Source organism: Mus caroli, unplaced genomic scaffold, assembly GCF_978045245.1.
Source record: "Mus caroli unplaced genomic scaffold, Mus_caroli_1 scaffold_2, whole genome shotgun sequence".
Taxonomy (NCBI): domain Eukaryota; kingdom Metazoa; phylum Chordata; class Mammalia; order Rodentia; family Muridae; genus Mus; species Mus caroli.
In genome coordinates, this window is record NW_028227257.1 from 176,176,829 (window position 1) to 176,189,385 (window position 12,557).

Here is a 12,557-nt window from a genome sequence, read left to right on the forward strand (position 1 = left end):
CCTTTCCCAACAGGGCTGCACCTCCTAATCCTTCTTAAACAGTCCACCAACTAGAAACCAAATATCGAAATACATAAGCCTTAGGTAGGCCTTTCCAATTCAAACCACACTTGCAAGTGCTAGAATTCAATTTTAATTTCTTTTTTTTTTTTAAGATTTATTTATTATTATATCTAAGTACACTGTAGTTGTCTTCAGATGCACCAGAAGAGGTCATCAGATCTCATTACGGATGGTTGTGAGCCACCATGTGGTTGCTGGGATTTGAACTCCGGACCTTCATAAGAGCAGTCGGTGCTTTTAACCACTGAGCCATCTCTCCAGCCCCCCAATTTTAATTTCTTGAAGTTAGATATGGTCAGTAGTTGCCAATAATTACCAATTGAATATTTTTTGTTTGAGTATGCAGTTTATTTTATATGATGTTAGTTGAACACAGGGCATTGTGAATGGTAGGCAAGCAATCTACCATAGAGCTGCATTAGAGGGTTGTGTATATCAGACACACATCCACAGAGCTATACTGCAGCCTCAACCGTAAGAGTTTAAGGAGATAAGACAATGATGGAGCTGAGTGTTCTACCCCAGATTATTACATAGTCAATTGAATTATCTGGTAGAAGCCAAACAAACAACAACAACAAAACCTCATGCAGTTGGTGCGATACTAGAGTAATTACCTTCAGATGTTTTGAACTTAGAGTGCTCAGAGTTTGAGTGAAAAAGGCTGTGTTCACTCATCACATTTACTAAAACAGTCTAGTTAGAAATAAGTTGTGGGGCTGGTGAGATGGCTCAGTGGGTAAGAGCACCCGACTGCTCTTCCGAAGGTCCAGAGTTCAAATCCCAGCAACCACATGGTGGCTCACAACCATCCGCAACGAGATCTGGCGCCCTCTTCTGGAGTGTCTGAAGACAGCTACAGTGTACTTACATATAATAAATAAATAAAATCTAAAAAAAAAAGAAATAAGTTGTGAATAACCAAAGTCAACTTATTTTGATCTATGCCAATAGCAGTCTTAGCAGTATGTCAGGGCGTTTACTGTTCACCCATAGCACATAAAACTATAACAGGAACTGCCATCCAGTCTCATAATTAGAGTCTGGACTGGTGGCTTCTGGATTGTCTGGCAATCCAAAAGATACTCCGGATCTCTCTTGGGAGAAAACCTTATTTTAGGATTCATGCTTTAATGGTCTTTTGTCTTAGGGAGAAAGATGATTACAATGATAACAATAACAAAATGATGTTAACGCTCATTGTACAAGGTACCACGAAACAGTAACACTTTATATTTGTTAGTTCAGGAACTCTTGACAGTGCCACTCAGAGTCTAAGCTAGACTCATTTATTTATTTGTTTGTTTATTTAATTTTGAAGTTTTACCTTTTTATTTTTATTGTGTGTGTGTGTGTGTTTTGTCTGCTTTGTATGTGTGTGTATGTCTGTGTACCACATGCATGGTACTAAAAGAGTGTGGGATCTCCCTGGGACTGCCATTACAGACAGTTGTGAGCCACTATGTGGGGTGCTGGGACTCAAAGCTAGGTCCTCTGGAAAAGCAGTCAGTGACTTAAGCATGCTCACTGGCCTCTTGACAGACTTCTATCCTTTCCTGTGTCCCACAGTAAGTCATGGATCTGAGACTAGTCAGCTGAATTCCAAAGCTTGCATACGAACTTGAAGGACTGTCTTCCCACTTAGGCAAGTGGGCCTTGGGAAACATCTCATGATAGCTCATGGTAACTGGCCTTTTTCTTTTTTTAACCTTTGTCCTCTCTTCTTTAGGAAAGCTCGTGGGCTGTGCCATCATCCATGTCAATGGAGACAGCCCAGAGGAAGTGGTCCGAGCGACACGACTGGCTTTTGAATATCAGCGCCAGTTCCGCAAGGATGTGATTGTTGACTTGTTATGCTATAGGCAGTGGGGTCATAATGAGCTAGATGAGCCTTTCTTCACCAACCCAGTCATGTACAAAATCATCAGGTACAGCCAGGAGCTTTCCTTTAATACCCATGCTAACTCCTCCTCCTCTCCCTCCTCCTCCTCTCCTCTCCCTCCACCTCCTCTCCTCCCCTCTCCCTCCTCCTCTCCCTCCACCTCCTCTCCTCCCCTCTCCCTCCTCCTCTCCCTCCACCTCCTCTCCTCTCCCTCCACCTCCTCTCCTCCTCCTCTCCCTCCACCTCCTCTCCTCCTCCTCTCCCTCCACCTCCTCACCTCTCCTCTCCCTCCACCTCCTCTCCTCCCCTCTCCCTCCTCCTCTCCCTCCACCTCCTCTCCTCTCCTCTCCCTCCACCTCCTCTCCTCCCCTCTCCCTCCTCCTCTCCCTCCACCTCCTCACCTCTCCTCTCCCACCACCAGGTGATGGAGATTCAACTTAGAGCTCTCTCTCTCTCTCTCTGTGTGTGTGTGTGTGTATACGTACATATGTGGAGGTCAGAGGACAACTTGTGGTAATTGGTTCTCTCCATGTTGATTGTTTGAATACAATCCAGGTGTCCATATCAGCTGAACCTTCTTGGCAGCCTGCATTGCTTTATCTTCCGATAGATATTTTGAAGTGGGATGAATACGTGAACAAGTGGGATGTGCCTGTCCTATAGAAACCGTAGTGGTCACTTTACAAGGCTCAGGAGTGCCCCTTATTATTACACACTTTTCTTCACTAAATAGAGAAAGGGCAACTTTACATACTTAGCAATTAGCAAGACTGGGTAAGAGAACTTGGGTAAAGCCCTGATTGAGGCTAGTTAGGATGACTCTGGCAGAATTAGGAGTGGGACTTCCATGATTCCATGATTCATTTCTTTAGACTGTACCCAAGTACCTACTTCTACCTTGAGAGGAAATAGCTTGAAAATTTGTGTGTGTGTGTGTGTGTGTGTGCGAGAGAGAGAGAGAGAGAGAGAGAGAGAGAGAGAGAGAGAGAGAGAGAGAGAATGAATGTGGGGAAGGTAGAAGCAGCCTCAGGAATGCCAGTCACCTCCTTTGACACAGGGTGTTCCAGTGGCCAAAGTTTACCAATTAGGTTAGACTAGCTAGCATCTCCAGCAGTTCTATATGTTATTTTAACTGATGTGTGTTTGTTTATCTGTGTGAATATGTATACACATGTGTGTGAGCAGTGTCTGGTCACTTAGAGCTGGAGTTACAAGCATTTGGGAGCTACCTAACATGGGTGCTGAGACTCGAACTCATATCCTTTTGAGAGAGCAACACACATGCTTAAACTCTTGAGGTAAATTGTTTTTTGTAAAGATGTATTTATTTATTTTATGTGTATAAGTACACTGTAGCTGTCTTCAGACACACCAGAAGGGGGCATCTGATCCCATTACAGATGGTTGTGAGACAGCATGTGGTTGCTGGGAATTGAACTCAGGACCTCTGGAAGAGCAGTCAGTGCTCTTAACCTCTGAGCCATCTCTCATCATCTCCCTTTAAGGTGCATTTTAAAAAAATAAAAGTGCCAGTCCCCTTCAGTATTTAAATATACCAATTCTGAGACGTGTAATATATTATGGTAGTTTACAGCCACTGTCTCTGTCTAGTTCTAGGACTTTTAAGGATGATGACCTCCTGCAGTGCTCTTGACAGTGATTCTCTTAGAATTGTGTGTATTAGCTCAACCCGTCTCTATTTTCCACCACTCATTTCTAACAGAGCCCGCAAGAGCATTCCTGATACCTACGCAGAGCACCTCATTGCTAGTGGACTCATGACCCAGGAGGAGGTTTCCGACATAAAAGCCTCCTACTATACCAAGTTAAATGACCACTTGGCCAATGTGGCCCACTACAGCCCCCCGGCCACTAACCTGCAGGCCCGCTGGCAGGGCCTGGTGCAGCCAGAAGCATGCATCACCACCTGGGACACAGGTGTGCCTCTAGAGCTGCTGCGGTTTATTGGTGTGAAGTCCGTGGAGGTTCCAGAGGAACTACAGGTGCACAGCCACCTTCTAAAGATGTATGTTCAGGTAGGAAGCCTTGACGTCACCCCTCGCTACTTTTGATTTTTTTCCTCAGCGAAGAAACTGATGTTCTAATGTTTTCAGTTGCTAAGAAATTTTTTTTATTTAGATTTATTTATTTATCATATGTAAGTACACTGTAGCTGTCTTCAGACACTCCAGAAGAGGGCATCAGATCTCATTACGGATGGTTGTGAGCCACCATGTGGTTACTGGGATTTGAACTCAGGACCTTTGGAAGAACAGTCAGTGCTCTTACCCGCTGAGCCATCTTGCCAGCCCCGCTAAGAAATATTTATTGTATGTTATTCAGTTGTGGAGAAATACTTACTGTATGTTATTGGGTTGTAGCAACTGAGGCTCGTGTTGGTTTCGGAGCTTTGGTTCAGTTGATTTGGATTTTCTTCACTTCTGTTCTTCTCTATGGGATTTTATGTACGGTGAGCACATTATATATATGAGAAATACATGCTCATTAGAAAAATACAGAAACATGCCTGATTGATTTAACTAGTGAACAGCAAACATTATAATTCTTCCAGAAAGCTTAAATAAAGTAATGGAAATAAACACACATACCCCAAAGATGACCATTAAACATACTTAGGTTTTATATACTGTCTTCTGTTAGACATCTGGTTTGCCCATGGCTGGTGGTTATGTTACAGTGTGGGAGTTTCTGTTGTTAAAATTGGAAAACAATTGGTTAAAGGCTTTAACTTCCTTAAGCATGAATGTAGAACAGTGGTTTGTAAATTGTGGGCTGTGGCCATTTTGGGGGTTAAATAACCTTTTCACAGGGGTCACCTAAGACCACCAAAGCCACAGAGATTTACATTATGCTTCATAACAGCAGCAAAATTACAAGCATGAAGCAGCAACAGAAATAATTATGACTGCGGTGAGGGTGGGGGGTTCACCACAACGTGAGGAACCATTAAAGGGTCGCAGTATTAGGGAGGTTTAGAACCATTGATGTAGGAACTGTGCCCTCTGAATTACTTTAAAACAATACCTTTGTTTTTAAGTTTTTATTTTAGCAGACCCTTTAATGCTTTTACATTTTTTAATTTATTTTTATCTGGTGTGCATTGGTGTTTTGCTTGCATGTATGTCTGTGAGGATGCTATATCCACTGGAAGTGGAGGCACAGACAGTTGTTAGCTGAGATGTAGGTGCTAAAAATTGAACCCGGGTCCTCTGGAAGAGTAGCCAGTGCTCTTCACCCCTGAGCTATCTCTCCAACCATATTTCAGCAGAATTCTTACAAGCAAACCACACTCGCCATCTGACTTATATAGGAAGTTTGAAGCTGGAGAGATGGTCTGTTAAGAGCACTGGATGCTCTTTCCTAGGATCTGGGTTCAGTTTCTGGGACCCACATGGTGGCTAATAACCAACTGTAGCTCCAATTTCCGGAGAGCTAACCCTTGTTCTGGTCTCTGTGAGCATCAGACATGCGTGTGATATAGATACATGCGTGTAAGCAAAGCACGCACACATAAAATAAAATAAATCTTTAAAAAAAGAAATGGAGAATTACAGGTCAGGTTTCCTTTCTTCTTCCATTACCTCACACCCCAGCAGGGTGACTCCCCCTTCCTGAGTACACGCTTATCTTACTGTTTTAAAACTGGATCACACAGAGGATTTGCCTACCACATGTAAAGCCCTGGGTTCTGTCCCCAGTGCTGGAGCAAAAAAGACAAAGAGAAGAAAAAGACAGAAAAGGATATGGATTCTTTTAAGAATTATTTTTAAAATTAGATTTATTCATTTTATTTTATATGTATGAGTGTTTTGCTTGTGTGTGCATATGTGCCACCTGTATGTGTAGTCCCTGCAGAGGTCAGATAAGGGAATCAAATCCCCTGGAACTGGAATTATAGATGGTTGTCTAATACCCTTTACACATTGGGACTCGAGCCTGGGTCCTCTGCAAGGGCAAGAAGTATTCTTACCCGCTAAGCCATCTCTCCGGCTATAGAGATTTAAAAGTTTATCTTAGAGCTAGAGAGATGGCTCAGTGGTTAAGAGCACTAACTGCTCTTCCGGAGGGCCTGGGTTCAATTCCCAGCAACCACATGGTGGCTCACAACCATCTGTAATGGGATCTGATTCCTTCTTCTGGTGTGTCTGAGGACAGCTCCGGTATACTCACATATGTAAAATAAAACTTTAAAAGTTTGTTGTATTGTCTTCCTCTTCATTTTTTGCAGTCAAGAATGGAGAAGGTGAAGAATGGAAGCAGTCTAGACTGGGCCACCGCAGAGACACTTGCCTTGGGCTCCTTACTCGCTCAAGGTCAGACATTTCCCTGTAGCATCATGGCTAGCAGAAAATGCTCTGAGCTCCATGAGTTACATGTCATCTTCTGGGTTTCAATGGCCACTTGCCACTTTCATTGATTAGAGGTTTTTTGTTTTTGGTTTTTTCGAGACAGGGTTTCTCTTTATAGCCCTGGCTGTCCTGGAACTCACTTTGTAGACCAGGCTGGCCTTGAGCTCAGAAATCCGCCTGTCTCTGCCTCCCGAGTGCTGGGATTAAAGGCGTGCGCCACTATGCCCGGCTTGAGGTTTGTTTTTTTTTTTTTTTTAAGTTTTATTTATTTTATGTATCTGAGTACACTGTCTCTGTCTACCAGAAGAGGGCACTGATGGTTGTAAGCCACCATGTAGGTGCTGGGAATTGAACTCAGGACCTCTGGTAGAGCAGTCAGTGCTCTTAACCATCTGAGCCATCTCTCCAGCCCCAGTTTAGAGGGTTTCTAAATGTATTCCCTGATGATACTCGTTAGTTGTAAGGCATTCGGAACACTTTCATCAGAGTATAGACAAAGGTGCAGTCATAACTGGCATACCGGGGCTTAGTTCTGGATATGCTAGGAAGACATGTTTCTTTAAAAATTGTAGGGCCAGAAATGACTCTTCATTCTTACAAATGTCACACTCACGATAGACCTTTGAATATAGTAAACATACACACACACACACACACACACACACACACACACACACAGACATTGCTTTTAATAAGGTGACTCAATTATCCTAAGAAAAATTCTCAGAATGCACAGTATATAACATATCAGAGAGCGATGTGTGGAAGTACATATATTTTTTAAAGTTTTAGAAACAGGATTTATTTATTATGTATACAGTGTTCTGTCTGCATGTATGCCTGCATACTGATGAGGGCAGCAGATCTCATTATAGATGATTATGAGCCATCATGTGGTTGCTGGTTATTGAACTCAGGACCTCTGGAAGAACAGCCTCTGAGCCATCTCTCCAGCCCATATCTTTGTGTGTGTGTGTGTGTGTGTGTGTGTGTGCGCGCGTGTGCGTGTGTGTGTGTGTGTGTGATTTTAATTAAAAATTTCAGAGTTTATATAAGTTTATAAGTTTATCCAGCCCATATCTTTAGCCAAGCTCCACAGGAGACTGAGCCCCAGAGGTTAAAGACTAGTGTGGACAGTGTTGGTAGAGCTTGTCTTGTTTTTATGTTGTTTATTCACAGGAATCTTTTTGTTTTCCCCCACTTGCTTGCTTCAGGTTTCAATGTTCGTCTGAGCGGCCAAGATGTTGGCCGTGGGACTTTTAGTCAAAGGCATGCCATGGTGGTTTGCCAGGACACTGATGATGCCTACATCCCTCTGAACCATATGGACCCCAACCAGAAGGGCTTTCTGGAGGTAAGAGGTTTATATATAAAATCCACGTACCGATGTGCCGACTCTTACGTAGTCCAGGCTGCTTCAGACTCCCCAGTAGCTGGAGATGACCTGGAATTCCTCTCCATTCTGACTCTACCGCTCAAGTGCTGGGGATTCTGGGCATGTGAGCCCACTAAAAAGGTGAGGATTCTTAAAGCAGCCGAATTCAGATGTCAGAAACTTTATGTTTAGTACTTTTTAAAATAAAGGAGTGCTGAGTGGAAGACCATGGAAGTCTGTCAACTTGGAAGAAACAAGTGAGAGCCATATTGGAGCCGGGACTGGAAGACTAGCAATTACTCTGGCTGCCTATCTGTCATTAAGTCATGGCAAGTAGATGGGAAGTCAACATTGCAGTCTGTAAACTGTTGTGATTTGTTAGTCAGTCAAGGATGTGCCGAGGAAGCCAACACTCTAGCCTATTAGATAAAAGACAATACAACAGAAACCCGTCCTCCAGGTTGTCTTGCTCCGCAGGCATTTCTTTGGATATCTAAGGTTTTAAGGACAGTGTCTTGATATTCTTTTTTGTTTGTTTGTTTTTTTTTGTTTTTTTTGTGGTTTTTTGAGACAGGGTTTCTCTGTGTAGCTCTGGCTGTCCTGGAACTCACTTTGTAGACCAAGCTGGCCTCGAACTCAGAAATCCGCCTGCCTCTGCCTCCCGAGTGCTGGGATTAAAGGCGTGCGCCACCACGCCCGGCGTCTTGATATTCTTGTGTCTCCAACAATTACCTTAGTGAGCAGCCCATGTTATTTATGGAAACAAATTATTCCTTTAATGTAAATATAATAGTCTATCACCTTCTTTCCTATTCTAGGTTTTAGTTTGAGAATATAACCTGTGTGTTTGTCCGGGCTGGGGAAATAGCTCAGTCAGTCAAGTCAGTCAGGTCTTCCTATGCAATCAAGAGTTCATTCCTTAGCACCCAGTAAAAAGCCAGGCATGGCAGATCCCAGTACCAGGGAGGTAAAGACTGGAGGATCCAGGGCCTTACTTGCCAGCGGGTCTAGCTGAATCTACGAGCCTCAGGTTCAGTGAGCTATTCTACCCTAAAAATTAAGGTGGGCCGGGCGTGGTGGCGCATGCCTTTAATCCCAGCACTTGGGAGGCAGAGGCCGGTGGATTTCTGAATTTGATGCCAGCCTGGTCTACAGAATGAGTTCCAGGATAGCCAGGGCTACACAGAGAAACCCTATCTCAAAAAACCAAAATAAATAAATAAATAAAAATTAAGGTGGAAGAAGATGCGGTTTCAAGCTCTCTCCTCTCTCTGGCTTGGTGAATGCTGTATAAGGAGACAGATCCCTTTTTTTACTTTTTCTAAAAACCCGTCTTTGGATCAAGACACATTTGTGTGAGCCAGGGTAGGGGTGTTGACTGTATGTCCTCCCATCTCTACCTCAGAGTAGGTTTTCTCTCAACTGAGATTTGCTATTTAGTATCCGTTTTGATACACAAGGGTCTTGGCACATGCCTCAGCTCCTGCTTAATCAGCGAGAGGGACAGCCTGGGCTACAGAGTGAGACCCTGTTTCAAACAGAATTCTTTGTCAGACAAATGCAGAATTATCTTTTTAAATTGGGTATAAAAGGAATGTTTTCCTCATCCCTAGCCCTTTGAAGGCAAATTGCAGACTTGACCCTCCCTGCTACCCCCCCCCCAGAGGTTTATATCTCTGCAGTGCTTTACTATATATAATACGGCTCTGCACATTCCTCTTCCTCATTATTAGGTTAGCAACAGTCCCCTGTCAGAAGAGGCTGTCCTGGGATTTGAATATGGGATGAGCATCGAAAGCCCCAAGTTGCTGCCCCTCTGGGAAGCTCAGTTTGGTGATTTCTTCAATGGAGCCCAGATCATCTTTGACACATTCATCTCTGGAGGTTGGTGTTAGCCAATAGCTGGTCTCATATCATAAGTGTGATGGAAAGGGACCAGCACTGCCTCTGAGATTCTCTGAGCCGCAGCTTCTCCAGAGAGTTTGGGGGATGACCTGCTTGTCTACAGCCGTGTGGCAGCCGTCAGGCCATTGAGTGGGCTTCTGGGAAGAAGAGTATCGTAGCTGTATCTCAGCATGTTGTTGTCGTCGTCGTCCCCCTCCGCCCCTTTTGGAGGAATGTGTCTGGCTGCAGGCTGCAGGGAGCAGAGATGGACCTGACAGCTCTTAGGCTATGTGGCTCCACACCTCTGCTGGGACTGTGGAGTAGCATAATTAGCCAGCACCCTGTGGTCACACAGTGACACTGTGTAGTAATAACCAGCTCTCTGGGGTGACATGGTGACACTGTGTAGTATGGATTGATGACTCTATTAAAATCTGCAACTTTTCAGAAGAAAGAAAAGTGCTTGAGGGACCTAGATTTATGACGTGTTCATAAAGTACTTTGTGTGTTCATGTATGTGCAGCTATACATGCTTGTGCAAGTGTACATGCATATGTGTGTGTAGGTACATATGGAGGTACACGCATATGTATGTGTACATATGGAGGGCAGAGGTAAAGCTCAGGTGTTATTTTTCAAGAACTATCCACCTTGTTTTGTTTCTAGTGTTGGTTTTTTGAAACAGGGTTTCTTTGTGTAGCCCTGGCTGTCCTGGAACTCACTTTGTAGACCAGGCTGGCCTTGAACTCACAGAGATCCACCTGCCTCTGCCATCCAAGAGCTGCGATTAGAGGTGTGTGCTACCACTGTTGGCTCTTCCTTGTTGTTTGAGATAATCTCTAACCTGACCTGGGACTCACTGGTTAGGCTAAGGTAGGTGGCCAGCAAGCCCCAGGGGTCCCCCTGTCTCTGCTTCCCTGGCTTCCCGAGATTACAAGTCCCTGTTGGCTTTTCATGTGAGTGCTAGGATGACCTCAGGCCCTCCCACTCACACAGCAAGTCCTTTACAAACTGAGCTGTTTCCTCTGCGCCCAGAGGCTGTTCTCAAGCGTCTACTGCTCTCCTTTTGAGGACAGTGAGCAGTGGTGTCTGCTGTGCAGTGAGCATGGCGCGAGTTGCTTGCCTTTGCTCAGAGTTATTCAGTAGTGAAGTCAGAGCACCGCAAACTGAGACCCTGGGATAGTTACCATTGAGTCAGTCTTTCAGTCACCGAAGCCCAAAGCATTCGATGTCACAGATTCGCATGTTCAAGTGGGTGTTTCCATGTAAGTGTAGTATAGCAGAGCTAGAAGATGCACGGAATGAAAGCAGTTTGGAGGCTCAGGAACCACACTCAAATTTTGTTCCATCCCCCAAACCTTGTCTGTATACCTCCTGCTTCATAAAGAAATCCCCATCTTGTGCTTCCCCAGGAGAGGCCAAGTGGCTCCTGCAGAGCGGTCTCGTCATCCTCCTTCCACATGGCTATGATGGAGCTGGGCCTGACCACTCATCTTGTCGGATAGAGCGCTTCTTGCAGGTATGTGCGTGGGATGCCGCTGGATTCTACAAGACGTTTTCCTGTTTGCTAGGAGCTTTACTCTTTCCCATGCTACCTCCTGTAGCAGCCTCATGTGCACTCTATCTGTAAGACTCTACGGCTAAGTGAAACCAGCTCAGTGCAATGTGAATTCTCCTTGGACATGTAATGCCTCAGCCTTCGTAGTTTCACAGGGTCAAAAAAATATAAAGTGGCAAATAAAATGGTTTCTAAAGTCAGGCATGGTTGTGCATACTGTGATTTAAGCTCTCCGGAGGCTAAGGAGGGCTGATTTCCTTTAGCTTTAGAGTAGGCGGGAGGTATCTAGGAAGCTAGTCTAAAAACAGGGAGGGGGAGAGGAGGCAGGTTGAAGAGACAGCTTAGTAAAATGCTGGCTGTTTCACTTTTAAAAGTCAGGCGTGTAATAGCAAAGTCGGTGAGGCAGAAGGCGGCAGGAAAACCCCTGGGGCTCACCTCCACCCATGCACGCACACCGACACACACACATTCACACACATTCACAGATATAGATGCATTTCAGGTTGGAGGTGTAGCTCAGTGAGAGAGTGCTTACCTAGCATGTGCGTGGCCCTCCTTCCATCCCTAGCACCATCTACATGATTGGGGGTGGTGGAGAGCAGGGAGTGGAGTAGGAGTGCCAGTGTCGGTGATGGAGAGACGGGTGGATCCCTGGAAGTCATTCCAGCCAGCTCAGCCCAGTAAGAGAGATCCAGGTTCAGTGAGTGTCTTAGTCAGGGTTTCTTTTTTTGTTGTTGGTTTTTGTTTTTGTTTTTGTTTTTTGAGGCAGGGTTTCTCTGTATAGCTCTGGCTGTCCTGGGACTCACTTTGTAGACCAGGCTGGCCTCAAACTCAGAAATCCGCCTGCCTTTGCCTCCAGAGTGCTGGGATTATAGGTGTGCGCCACCACGCCCGGCTTTAGTCAGGGTTTCTATTCCTGCACAAACATCATGACCAAGAAGCAAGTTGGGGAGTAAAGGGTTTATTCAACTTACACTTCCATACTGCTGTTCATCACCAAAGAAAGTCAGGACTGGAACTCAAGCAGGTCAGGAAGCAGGAGCTGATGCAGAGGCCATGGAGGGATGTTCTTTACTGGCTTGCTTCCCCTGGCTTGCTCAGCCTGCTCTCTTATAGAACCGAGACTACCAGCTCAGAGATGGCACCACCCACAAGGGACCTCTCCTCTTGATCACTAATTGAGAAAATGCCTTACAGCTGAATCTCATGGAGGCATTTCCTCAACTGAAGCTCCTTTCTCTGTGATAACTCCAGCCTGTGTCAAGTTAACACCCAAAACCAGCCAGTACAGAGAGAGACCCTACTTCAAAAAATTCAGTAGAAAGTGATTGAGGAAGTCACCCAATATTAATTTCTGGCCTCCACATGCATGCGTGCACATACACACACACACACACACACACACACACACACACACACTCTGAG

General features: G+C 44.9%; 1 protein-coding gene across 1 annotated transcript in view; it reads left to right on the forward strand.

The window, feature by feature from the left end:
- The window catches only part of Dhtkd1 (dehydrogenase E1 and transketolase domain containing 1), a 39,470-nt gene that overhangs the window by 19,081 nt on the left and 7,832 nt on the right, over positions 1-12,557 (forward strand). Inside the window, exons 7-12 of the mRNA XM_021149085.3 lie at positions 1,793-1,991; positions 3,669-3,981; positions 6,195-6,279; positions 7,530-7,669; positions 9,424-9,574; positions 10,987-11,093. Of these exons, the coding sequence (XP_021004744.2) occupies positions 1,793-1,991; positions 3,669-3,981; positions 6,195-6,279; positions 7,530-7,669; positions 9,424-9,574; positions 10,987-11,093 (995 nt within the window). The remainder of the gene's footprint in view (positions 1-1,792; positions 1,992-3,668; positions 3,982-6,194; positions 6,280-7,529; positions 7,670-9,423; positions 9,575-10,986; positions 11,094-12,557) is intronic.